Here is a 13815-nt window from a genome sequence, read left to right as displayed (position 1 = left end):
AATCTGTCCAAGTATGTCTAGTGCTGTCAATGTCTAGTATTGATTCTAGGTTTAAGGACCAAAGAGAAATCAATGAAAGTCAAGGAAGCCATTTTGTTAAAGTGGATTTGGGCCTTCTGTGGGTGGGGGTATTGAGGGTTGGCTGGGAACCTCCTTTTTAGTGCTACTGTACACCTCCACCTCACACAGAGTAAGGTACTTATTTTCCCCTGGGAGAATGACAGTGACGTAGCGCCCCTCCATCTCCTTACATAGGAAATCCATGGTCTGTCCCTCTCTCATTTCGGAGATCACGGCACACCTGTTGGACACACACACACACACACACACACACACACACACACACACACACATTCATTCACAGCTGTTAGAGGACACACTTGTTTCTGTGCCAACTTATTTCAGTCAAATTAGCTGAAACACAAAAACATACTGTTACATTTACCACTATAGTTTTATGTTTAACCCCACCCTTCATGAGTCATGATTAGGGCCATGTGTTTTGAGTGGTCAGGTAAAACTTCAGGCCCTGGTCAACTTATCCTCTCACAGTGGGTTGTTGGCGCCATCTAAGTCGTTTCCAACTCGGATCTCGGCCCCGTTGATCCTCTCGTGACAGCAGTCCCCTCTGTTGGTGATGGTGACAGTGGTGACGTTATACACGTCCAGCAGGTCCACTCTCCACCAGGGGTCAGTCTCTGCCTTGGTGTGGGTGCAGGAGCCAGCGTGGTACAGTGGGGTTCGCTTCCTGTCGATGGCGTTGTCAGCAGCAGTGCGGATGTTATACTGGGATGATTGGCTTGCTGACCCAGCAGAGGCTAGGTTCTCTGGGACACATATGAGGAAATTATTTGTGAATTTGTATCATATGTTTTTTTTATTTTGTAGTATTTGATGTAGTATTTACTCATATTGATGTAGTATTTACTCTGAAGTAATCCATGAGTTATAATTATGTAATTACCTATCATGCAGTTTCTAAAGGGTTAGGGTTAGGGTTCTATTCTCATTTCCTTGGCATCACCTTACACACGCAAATGTGCAAATCCATTATTATTCCTATTAAGTTACTAAGGATATTTTTTCCTTTTTTATTTATATTTCCTATTGATGATCTGATAAGACTATGATAAAGTGGATGAATTGATAATATGGGTGGGGTATGATGATTCATACAGTAGATACAGCATAGTTACAGACAGTGGGGAACTTGTCTAGTGTAGTAATAGGGACATACTGTACTGTGGTAAAACTGTTGGTTTGGTAGACAGTGGTTGTTCCTTACCAGGTACTGTATCAACTTGACACTGTGTCTCAAAGGTGTCCTCAGGATAAAATACATCTGCCTCTGTGTGCATTTGATTAAGTCTCTCTCCCACTGTGGACAAAAAAAGGAAACAAGACGTAATGAAGTGAATGCAATAGCAAGGTTGGAAATACTCTACATACATTAAAGTTCATATCCATCCAATTTAAGATATGGGCACATAACATGGATTTTCTTTATGCAAAGACCTCAAGTTATGAATTGGCACATCATAAATTGACTGAGTTTAACTTGCAGAATTTGTGTTACCGAATGTAATCCTTATCGATGCTTAGCAACACACATCAGTAAAAAGACCCACAGTTAAGGCCTGATATGATGACCACTATGGATTCTGGTTTTCCATATACACACCATGTAAGGGCTCTGCATGCACCTCCACCTCACAGACAGACAGGAACTTGTAGCAGCCTGGGCGGATGATGTTGACGTACCGCCCCTCCATTCTGTTGCACTGGAAGGTGACTGAGTCCCCAGCCGGTATGGAGGAGATCACGGCACACCTGGCACATCGGTTAGAGTGCAGAGATCAAGCAGTGATAATTCCTAGTCTTTTTCATGTTTTATTAAGTGAACGACAGGCAAGAAGGAGAGACGGTTATGTCAGAAGGGACCAGAATTTAATCCCACGCATGCAGACACAGGCATACAGTATGTGTTTGATTTGGTGTCACTAACCGCTAGACCAGTGGTTTCGCTGTAGTGGTGGTGGTGGTAATGCTACTGCAAGGTTAGGTCTATATGGATGGTTGTTTTGTTTATGGGGTTAGTTATTTGTTAGTGATTCTGAAGTAGTCCTTGAGTGATACTAGTATGTGTGATGATAGGATTTCAGCAAGCATATGGTTTTCCACCACCATACTACCTGTGTTGGTCATATAATAATACTTAAGCAGCACCAGGTTGGCAGTAGTTTGTTTCTGGTAGCACTGTATTGATGATGTAAAGTACTGTAGTAGTACTGCATTGGTAGTATCATCTTATAAACTTCTTCTGCTCAGCGTACTTTGGGTTGCTGTTGCCGTTATTCTCCAAACTGTTTCCGATGAGGATCTCAGCCCCGTCCAGCCTCCACGCACAGCAGTCCTCGCGGTTGGTGACGGTGACGGAGGTGACTCTGTGGACTGCCAGCAGGTCCACCCTCCACCAGGGGTCACTCTGGAGCCGAGTGTGGGTGCAGGAGCCAGAGAGGTACTCTGTGTCCAGTCGACCGTCGATGGCATTCTCAGCGTTGGTCAAACTGTTCAGTTGGGACGATTGGGTGGCTCTGCCCATCAGCGCCACGTTCCTTTCTGCCAGAGGACAATAGGGTATGGGTGGCACACTTTTCTCTACACTGATTCAATGATTCAGTTACATCAGATTTACAGATTTCATACAACAAAGTTTCCTGAAAGAACATCACTTCTGCCCCTTACCACTAGCCCATTTTGTCTCACTTCCTTATGCACTATTCTGAGAATATGGCCCAATCCCAAACCAATTACTTGCCTTAATCTGTAGACCAGGGGTGTCAAAGATACAATAGACATGGGGTGTACAATGATAAGATTTAGTTCTAACCTTCAGATGCCCACAGATGAACCCGTCTTGAAAATAAGGCATTTGTTGAGTTTGAGTAGGCTACTGTAACACTGTAATATTGAGCTCTGCGGATATTAGGCATTGATTGTAGGCTGAGTATAGGCTACAGTCATATTGAGTATTGTAATAATATGAGGTGCCGGTGTGCACAGCAGTGGACATTTTTTTAGTTTTTTTTTCTGGTCCATCTGAGGTTGCACTTGGTCCAAAACGACCAAAACAAGTGTCTAGTCCACTCCTGTTGAATCCCTCTTGTGTATCCTAAACTCTCCTTAAACTACCAGAGGGAAAATATGACCTATAACTCATCAAGAATGTAGGGCATAGGGACATAGCATTGATAGCATTGTTTGGAATTGGGCCTATGATTGGGTGGCTGTGGGTATAACTTACCTCTACTAATGGCAGGTTGTCTCAGCAGTCGAAGAGGCTCCCATAGCCAAGCAAAATATGGGTTGGGGACTGTTGCAGAGGTTTCTGAGTTAAGCACTAGTGAAAGGAGCAATATGTTAATATTTGTGTTTCCTGGAAACGACCTGCACTGGATTACTGAAAGGATGGAGCTCATACCTGGATGAAATGTGCTTGCATGGACCTCCACCTCACACAAAGTAAGGTATTTATTTCTTCCTGGAAGCAGAATGTTAACGTAGCGCCCCTCCATCCCACCACATGGAAACGTCCTGGTTTGGCCCAAAGGGATGTACGGAATCACAGCACACCTGCAGACAGAGGCCTCATGAGTTGGACGCTAAAACATGGAAGGTTAGGGTAGGTATTGTCTCTGTATAGTCTCATATAGTTGTGTAACAGGGATTACTTACAGTGGGTTGCTATTGCCATAGTTCACCAGGGATTCCCCAACGTGGATCTCTGCTCCACTGATCCTGTCAGAGCAGCAATCCCCTCTGTTGGTAACACTGACGAAGGTGACGTTGTGAGTCTTCCTCAGGTCCACTTGCCACCAGGGGTCAATCTCTGCCTTTGTGTGGCTGCAGGACCCCCCCATATATGTATTTTTCTTGTTCCTGTCGATAGCATTCCTGGCATTTCCATATTCATCCCACTGTGATGACTGTTTGGCTTTTCCGTCAGTGGCTGCATTCTCTTGATATGGTAAATGAAGAACAGGCAGTGAAAAGGCAGTACATATTATTGGAATATTAGCATCTCTGTATTACAATGGCCTGAGGCTACCAACACGAATGCCAGAATGTGTTAATTGGTGTGGTTGTTAACAAAATTACCTCAAAAGCGAGTCACCCGAATGTTTTGATTTTAAACTCAGACGGGATTTAGAACTCTGTGATCAACTGCAACAGTCATAAAAAATATGTACCATTTAGTGTCTTGTAGTCTGGGCATAATATGTCTTCTTGCCCTCTCATCGTATCCTGCATCCTCCTCTCTATAAGAGACATCATACAGTAATAAGAAAGTCACAGCAGGCATCACATATATGCTGAGAATCAGTTCAGAAACAGTCAGATGAACTCATCGATACTATTTTTTTGTCTCTGCGTGCAGTTCAAAGTTAGTTCTGGAGCCATTGCTAAATTAATGGAAGTCTACAGGAACAACTAGCTAGCTCCTATCAAAAGCAGGGACAAACCTTCTAACTTATCCAAATCTGGGGGGGGTTAGCACATTCTCTATGTAATTTATTACATGTACATACAGTGCCCTGCGTAAGTAATGGGAAAGTGAAGCATTTTTTTTATCCTTTGGGTCTGTACTCCAGAAATTTGGAGACAATTAACAAACACTTACTATAAGGTTACAGTAGAGATTCTCAGCTTTTATTTGAGGGTATTTGTGTACATATTGGTTTCACCAATTCTAAACTACAACACTTCATGTACATATTCCTCCTATCTCAGGGCACCAAATGTAATGGGACAATTGGCTTGACAGGTGTGTTTCATTTGTGCAAGCATAAGAGAGCTGTTAATGTCTATTATTGATTCTAAGCTTTGCGTTTGCCTTTGGAGTCTGCTATCGGTGTCTGTCAACATGAGGACCAAAGAGATGTCAATGAAAGTCAAGGAAGCCATTATTAGGCTGTAAAATCTGAAAAAATCTGAAACATACAGTAGCCAATACCTTGCTAGGCTTGCCAAAATCAACAGTTTGGAACACCATTCGAAATAAAAGAAAGCACTGATGAGCACAGCAATCACAAACGGTCTGGTAGGCCAAGGAAGACTTCTACAGTGGATGACCAAAGAATGCTCACCAAGAAAAAACCCAAGCCGAACGAAAGAGACTTCACTGCATGGTGCAAACCACTAGTTACCCTCAAAAGGATGGTCAGGTTATGGTTTGCAAAAAAGTACCTACAAATCTTGCAGATGTTTGGAAAACGTATTGTGTACAGATAAGATGAATATTAGGATGTACCAGAGTGATTGTAAGTAGAGTTTTGGTTCTCTGAAATAGAGGGGACTATGTATAAAAAGTGTCATTCCTACAGTGTCCTCAAATACCATAAAATAAAAGCTGAGAATCTCTACTTTAACCTCACAGTAATTGTTTGATTACATATTAAAATCTCTAGAGTATAGAGCCAAAAGAAGCAAAAAATGCTTCATTGTCCTATTATTTATGCAGGGCAATGTATTAAATGATATTATACTGGATACTTTGATTCTAGCTGTTTTAGAAGCAATTCCCTGCTTTTGAGAGGGGTTAGGTAATTGTTTAGGCATTTAGCAATGTCTCCGTAATTACCTTCAAACTAGACAGATACATAAAAATGAAATCGATTAATTCATCTGACACCGAAAAATTTAATTGCCAAATTGTTGAACTCTATCCCTTTACAGCCACAATCTGCAATTTGTGAAGCTGTTTTTCAACTCATTACTGACTTGACGTGCCAACAACTTCAATGCAAAACATGTTTAAAACTCAGTTAACACGTCAATAAGAATAGTAACTGTATCCAGTACTATACATACCTGAGTCTTCCTTGGCTTTGGAGGAGAGATATCCATCTATATATATATATATATATATATATATATATATATATATATATATATATATATATGAAAGGACAACATTATTAAAGAGGAACTGAAGCAAAAAAAAAAACTTTTCCTGTTGAAAATGGTTTATGTGGCCTTGTGGTAGTCATATACATAAATTCCAGGCCCAAAATTGACAAAAAAACTAACATAAACTCATATTCAGTAGGTTGGTGCTGAATTGTAACGTCCTGATTCACCCTGAGCAATTTTGAAGGTTGATGTTTTGGCTGTTACATCAAACCACACCTCCAAGAAACAAGTCTCTTGTATTTTTTGAAAATGATGAGGAGGGAAATCAAGGGTAAGTCGACTAGTGCAGTGTCCTCTTTAAAAAATTATTCTAACTCAAACCTAAAAGGGTTCCTGAGGAAGAACCCTTTGAAAAAACATTTTTGGTTCCATGTGCAATATCAGGGTCTTTACTGATGATGCAAGGCTGAGGACAGTAATAACAATGTACTGACTTGTTTTTAAGTTTTGAAAATGATGTTATACTCACCGAGGTGGCGACCCACATTAACCTTCACCTCACAAAGTGACAGGTATTTATCACAACCTGGCAAGAAGATGTTCACATAGCGACCCTCCATCCCTCTGCAGTGAAAGGTCATGTCCTCCCACGCCGGATATGAGGAGATCACAGCGCACCTGGAGAGGATGAGCCAAACACAAGTCATCCAGCTGGACAAGCACTCCTGGCAGGATACATCTTTAGTCGTTTTTTATTAGAACACTCTTGATATTCCTCATACTGTACCTAATATTGTTTTTTTTCTTTATGCAAAAATATGGAGATGATTTTTCATCAACACAATAACGCTGATGTGAGTTTTCTTAATCAGTTCCCATGTCAAATATCAACTGTGCTCTATGTATGAAATGTAACATTTTGGAAATACTGTAAGTGGCTTCTCACAGTGGATTGTTGTTGCCGTTGTTCTCCAGTGAGTTTCCAATGCGGATCTCGGCTCCGTCGATCATGTCTGGATTCATGTCTTCCATGTTGGTGACTGTTACAGACGTGATGTTGTAAGCCTGCTCCAAGTCCACCCTCCACCATGGGTTGGCTTGGGTCTTTGTGCGGCTGCATGATCTGTCATTGTACCAGGAGAGGCGTTTTCCATCTACGGCATTGCCGGCGTTCCCCATGTAGTTGTACTGTGATGATTGGTTCGCTGCTTTTCCAAAAGCCAGGTTGTCTAGAGTGAAATAAAGGAGGTAACATTTTACTTAGAGCATATCGTTATAATAGTGAATTATAAGAATTGTTTTAAACATGTATGACTGCATTAGAATGTTTTCATAATTTGATAATGATACATATTTTCAGATACCACATTCAAAATCAAACTGGACCTCAAATGAAGAATAAATGCCAGCCAAAGCTTTTGAAAGTGTCCAAAACCATATAAACCTAAAACAATGTATGTGTGTCACTGACCTGCGTTGTATGAACATTTGTTCATATGGGTGATCATGGCTAAAAACAGTCAGTGGGGTTTACCACACAGAAAGGAAACACCAGACAAGTTCCTATGTTACTCAATAATATTCACAAGTCTCATTGCCCTCTCTAAAAAATACATCTACAGAAGAATTATTAATTAATTATTAATTAATTAATTAATTAATTAATTAATTATTATTATTATTATTGAATATGGGCAGTGTGTGTGTGTGTGTGTGTGTGTGTGTGTGTGTGTGTGTGTGTGTGTGTGTGTGTGTGTGTGTGTGTGTGTGGTGTTATGCAGCATCATTTAATACGGAAACCAGAGTTGTATAACCTTGCTTCGCATGTGCAAACATTTTGTTTTAGCTAATGAATTTGGGAATAATATTTTGAGAAATCAACGCAAACCTGTAAGAAACAAGACTGATGGAAATTGCCTGTGCAAATATCACGTGTACCCCAGGCCACGTGATAACATATTTTTATTTGATATTTGAGACGTGTATACTGGTAAAGTAACATGGCTAATATGACTACTCGCTAATATAGCTAAAAATCGATTTTTGAAAATACATCTTCTAACCTGCACATTTTTTCACAATGTCTCTGTTTCTGGGATGATGGGGTGAATGAAACCGGGATGACGGCCAAACTCATTTGAATGTCACTCAACAACCGTAGGATTATATCAAGTGACCTGCAAAAAGAATGGCAAACGGCAGCTGGGGTGAAGTGCACGGTGAGGACGGTTCGAAACAGGCTCCTAGGGGCAGGGCTGAAGTGCCACGCTAGAAAAAAGCCCTTCATCAATGAGAAGCAAAGATGAGCCATACTGAGGTTTGCAAAAGACCATAAGGATTGGACCGTAGAAGACTAGAGTAAGGCCATCTTCTCTGATGAGTCCAATTTTCAGCTTTGCCCAACACCTGGTCATCTAATGGTTAGATGGAGACCTTTCTCGCACCTACTGTGAAATTTGGTGGAGGATCGGTGATGATTTGGGGGTACTTCAGCAAGGCTGGAATCTGACAGATTTGTCTTTGTGAAGGACACATGAATCAAGCCACGTACAAAGTTGTCCTGGAAGAAAACTTGCTTCCTTCTGCTCTGACAGTGTTCCCCAACTCTGAGGATTGGTTTTTCCAGCAGGACAATGCTCCATGCCACACAGCCAGGTCATTCAAGGTGTGGATGGAGGACCACCAGATCAAGACCCTATCATGGCCAGCCCAATCTCCGGACCTGAACCCCATTGAAAACCTCTGGAATGTGATCAAGAGGAAGATGGATGGTCACAAGCCATCAAACAAAGCCGAGCTGCTTGAATTTTTGCACCAGGAGTGGCATAAAGTCACCCAACAGCAATGTGAAAGACTGGTGGAGAGCATGCCAAGACGCATAAAAGCTGTGATTGTAAATCAGGGTTATTCCACCAAATATTGATTTCTGAACTCTTCCTAAGTTAAAGCATTAGTATTGTGTTGCTTAAAAATGAATATGAACTTGTTTTCTTTGCATTATTCAAGATCTGAATACACAGCATCTTTTTTGTTATTTTGACCAGTTGTCATTTTCTGCAAATAAATGCTCTAAATGACAATATTTTTATTTGGAATTTGGGAGAAATGTTGTCAGTAGTTTAGTTTAAAAAATTTAATTTTACTCAAACACATATCTATAAATAGTAAAACCAGAGAAACTGATAATTTTGCAGTGGTCTCTTAATTTTTTCCAGAGCTGTATAAACAATTTTCATGTCAGTTTTGCAGTGCTAAATGTTGGTTTGGGTGTCTCCAGTGACGTTCCACTTTACCAGTGTATTATCACTTATATCAGTGAGGGTGGAATCCTAACTTGATATCCACAAGCGTAAATTGGATCACCGCTCAAATTTCCCATTGACTTCAATACCAGATTGAAACAAATGTCAGATCTCGAGTGAGGATTCCACCCTGAACGTGTGGATGTAGAAATCTGAAAATCTTTAAAGAGCGTGTGTTGTACCAGATACATTCCATTAACTCCAGTTGTGTACTACAGAAAACATTTCATGACCAATGAGTGATTTAGACAACATATGAGCAATGAAGTGAAGTAAATAACCAGGCCAAGCATGTAAGTACATTTCCGGACAGTTATGTTCGTTTTGATTTGTGACAATGACCATGTTTAACACAGATTAGCAATAATGCTAGTCAATGGGTCTATGCAATTATGATGTACATGTCACCCCTATTTCTTGATTTATGTGGAAAACATAAGTATGCGGGATCCATATAGGCTTACCTGTATCTGGATTAATTAAATCCTGTTCTGAAGCTTCTGTTGGTGTAACGGCTGTATAAAGGACACAATGAGATATATGTATATATTGGATGAGCAGTCAACACCAATAGAGAGGAACTTCAAAAAAGACAGGATATCATTATTGAACCAAAATCACACATTGTCAACTCTAAGATGGTCTAGTGTGTCCTACACCATATGCTATACAGTTGTGGCCAATTCTGTTGGCTCCCTCAGATTTTTTAGCTTTCTGCAAACAATAGCCCTGCAATTCGACTTGCTCTGACCAAGCCTCGAACTTTTTTGAAATTCTGTAAGTGGCTTCTCACAGTGGATTGTTGTTGCCGTTGTTCTCCAGTGAGTTTCCAAAGCGGATCTCGGCTCCGTCGATCATGTCTGGATTCATGTCGACCTCTGGCTTGCCAACACACGTGACCATCTCCTCAAATACCTGACGTTAACCAGCTATGTTATTGAAAAGATAGCAATTCAACAGCGCGGGTGGGGGTATTTGAACTTGAACTGACAATTTTCTCCATGCTTTCCATTCTTCAACTGCAAACCACTCCAATTCCTTCAACCAGGTGCTGTTTTCAGAATTCACCATAGGTTTTCGATGGGATTTAGAGCAGGAATCATTGCTGGCCATTCCAGAGTTGTTCAGTGTTTCATTTTGAACAGTTCCTGGTTGCTTTTGGATGGATGTTTGGATGTATGTATGTTTGGGGTCGTTGTCCTTCTGGATGGTCCCTGACATTGACGGGGACCCAGACACTGGTTGAACGTTTTGTTCTGAAATGCCCTGAACAAACATGTTCAAGGCCTTCAGTTCCAGAGGCAGCAGTGAAAGCCCACTACATTATCGTACCATAACCTCTAATTTTGTATCCAGAGCTCTTTGGCAATGCAGATCAGCGCTATGTTTACTGATGACCAAATAAAGTATTTAAAAAAAAAAAGAAAATCTGTCTTGTCAAGTTATTTGTACAATTGTACATTAAATTATAAACATGGGAAGAACAAACATTTGTTGAATTTGTACTCATTTTTTAAGAAACAGCAAACAATCTGAGGGTGCCAACAGAAGTACTAACATATAGATGAAACCACAGTACCAATACCAAATACATGAGGAATGTGGGCATCATCTACATTTTTGTGGGAATCATCTACATTTTAGAGTCTTTTTAGATCATTTGGAATTTAGGTTCTCCGTTAGATTAACAAATGTCATGGGACATCAACTGATGCCACAATTAACACCAATTTGAGGTCTGAAAACCTCTGGAAAACTGTGATTGGATCAAACTTAAAAGTTGTCAATGTATTTATCATGTTTAGGTCCATACCCGCAGGAGTAGGATAAGCATTCACCTCCACCTCACACAGAGTCAGGTACTGCTTGTACCCCCGGAGGAACACATTGATGTAGCGTCCCTGCATCCCATTGCATTGAAATGTGGTGGAGCCCCCTGCTGGAATGGAGGAGATCACAGCACACCTGGATGGAATATCAAGATGAATTACTGGGAGGAGGTGCAGACAGACCTCTCAGCCTCATGTTGTCCAAAGGCTCTTATTCAGCAAGCTAAAGATGGCAACAGCATCTGGGGAGGGTCTTTCGCAGTTGTCGGCACTAATAATCTCTGTAATAAAGCATCATTACCTCAAACAATGAGACAAAACAACGTTATATTTTCTGTTATGATAAAATTATGATCAGTGCGCAGATAAGTCATATTCTTCCTAATTTAATGGCTAAATATCATTAATTTAAATGGTCATTAAAGTAGTACTGATCAAGTAAAGTATACACAGAAATAATTTTCAAGTATATTGATATTTTGGCACCATACTTATGGTGGACTAATGAGAAAGGTACTCCTTTAATCAGCAGAATAAATCCATGTGTCTTTAATTATGAAATGAAGCTATTTTGGCGACAAATGTCATACCTGGGATTACTGTTGCCATTGTTTTCCAGGGTGTTTCCGATGCGTATCTCAGCCCCGTTGATTCTCTCAGGGAGAGAGTCTCTGTTGGTGATGGTGATAGAAGTGACTGTATACATGCCTATTAGGTCAACTCTCCACCAGGGGTTGGTCTCTCCCTTAGTGTGGGAGCAAGAGCCCTTGTAATAATTGGACTGCCGTCTTCCATCAATGGCATTTATAGGGTCACCAGTCACCACTGAGTAAGTAGATGACTGGTCTGCTCTGCCCCTCATAGCAACATTCACTGTGAGACAAAATGGAAAAAAAGAGTTGGTGAAAAATTCAAAAGAGATTGAGAAGAACAATCTTTGTTATATTTTGAGTTACAAAGTGTAGCCCAAAAATGTCTGGAGGACTGGGTCTCCAGTGTACCTGTCTATAAAAACAAAGAAGGATGAGAGGTCTGAAATTATGTTTTTTGTTGTTGTGGCGAGGCTCATCTGTGAACTAACAATTCTCCATTTAAAATCTCATAGAAAACGATGAAATGAAGTCGATGTGGAAATGAATTTACCTAAAGTAGTATCTCCTTCAGAGCACCGTCCAATTCCCAGAATTCCAAGCAGGAACAGTAAAATAGCTCCTCTCATCGTTCTTATAGAGAAAAGGAGTGATGTTAACATTTGCTGCCTCCGTATTATACACGTCACATCAAAATGTAATTATTAATTTGAAGACCAATTACAGTACAAAGAAACTCATATTTCTTGTTAATGAGGAAGTAGTTACTGTACCAGCTGATTAGTATACTAGTGGTTGTCCAAAATGGTAGATTTTAAAGGAAAATACAAATAAGGATGAGAATTTTTTTATTTTTTTTAAATTGCAAAATAATTACATATTACAATTACAAATAATACAAAATAAAAAACTCTATGGTCACAAAATCGAGTGATCTTAGCAAACCATCTGTATGATTACCACATGTTTGAAAAACATATAGCACAGTATTGCCATCACTGCCCAAATGAACTTACTCTTGCAGCACTTGACGTGCACGCACTTGCAGCATGCAATGTGCATGTAACAGATTCTGTTCGGTTTTCAACCAGTTTTCTACAATTACAGATTTTTCTGTTCTGTTTAAAAATTGTGTTATTTTGGTTATGGGAGATTAGCACAGATAAAATATGTGAAGCATTCTCCTACATTTAGAAAAATATGAAATGATTAATACTGAATTGGTTATAAATGCATGAACTTACCGTGTCAGTATTTCTATGCTCTGCATTGGTGGGGACGAACTTAGCTCTGAGAGGAAGGGGCCACTGACCTCTGAGCAAAGGACCTTTCTTGTTTGTAAAGGACCAACAACTCTTTGCTTTTCAAAAAAGGCAAACAAGAATGTACCATGTCTTATCACAGCTGTTACTGTCAAGAAAGAAGCCACAAAGAGAGCAGAGTCACATTTAGTGGTCATACCCCAGCTATTTCCATGCTTTAGTATTGAACTGTTTTGTTAAAGCAGTCTTGGTAGATTTGATGTTGATCTGCTTTTGTGTGTGTGTGTGTGTGTGTGCTTGGAGAAGGGGGGGGGGGATCTTCTCTGGTGGTGAACTTGGCGATGAGAAGCATCTTTACATTTTTCTCAGTAAGACCTCTTCTGTGCTGAGTCAACAGTTTCTGGTACTGTGGAAAGAGTTTCTCAACATCCACAGAGGTGGTGGGGAGCCATGGATAAAGAAAAGCAATGTGGGCAAGAACTGCTTTGCTGCCCACCAGTCCACGGCTCTCACCTCTCTGGCATCAGTTTTGTCTCTTCAGATACCTCACTCAGGGCACATTGTCCTTTCTTTTCTTTCTGGACCTTTCCACTCGTGCTCGGTCTCATGCTGTTTACAGTGCTCTCCATAAGTAATGGAAAGAGAAAGCATTTTGTCTTCTTTTAGCTCTATGCTCTGTCCATATAGAAAATACCACCAACACACCAATAATTGTGGGCAAAATCATTAGCGATCAGGGAATGTAATTGCATGGTAATTTCATTATTATCATATATACTCTATATATATATATAAACATTTATCATAGTATGTTCATCACTACCCTAATGAACTTACTCTACATTGCACACAATATAACAGGTAACAGGTTCATCTTATGATGATTGATGTACAGATGATTCACTTAATTTAGACAAAT

At 40.2% G+C, this 13815-nt stretch overlaps 1 protein-coding gene across 1 annotated transcript; it reads right to left on the bottom strand.

Moving 5' to 3' along the window:
• Nucleotides 1-96: 96 nt before the first annotated feature.
• Nucleotides 97-11906, bottom strand: LOC310811345 (uncharacterized protein; the record flags this gene model as incomplete). The annotated part of the gene is made up of 11 exons (XM_083679465.1): nt 97-301; nt 551-827; nt 1682-1830; nt 2334-2619; nt 3482-3633; nt 3736-4018; nt 4251-4319; nt 6443-6591; nt 6860-7142; nt 11029-11180; nt 11635-11906. 11 exons carry the CDS (start codon nt 11904-11906, stop codon nt 97-99), a joined length of 2277 nt encoding a protein of 758 aa, XP_083535591.1.
• Nucleotides 11907-13815: the final 1909 nt, after the last annotated feature.

The sequence above is a fragment of the Argentina silus genome (genome assembly GCF_951799395.1).
Source record: "Argentina silus genome assembly, chromosome: 10".
In the NCBI taxonomy this organism is placed as follows: Eukaryota; Metazoa; Chordata; class Actinopteri; order Argentiniformes; family Argentinidae; genus Argentina; species Argentina silus.
This window is presented reverse-complemented; position numbering and strand designations above follow the sequence as displayed.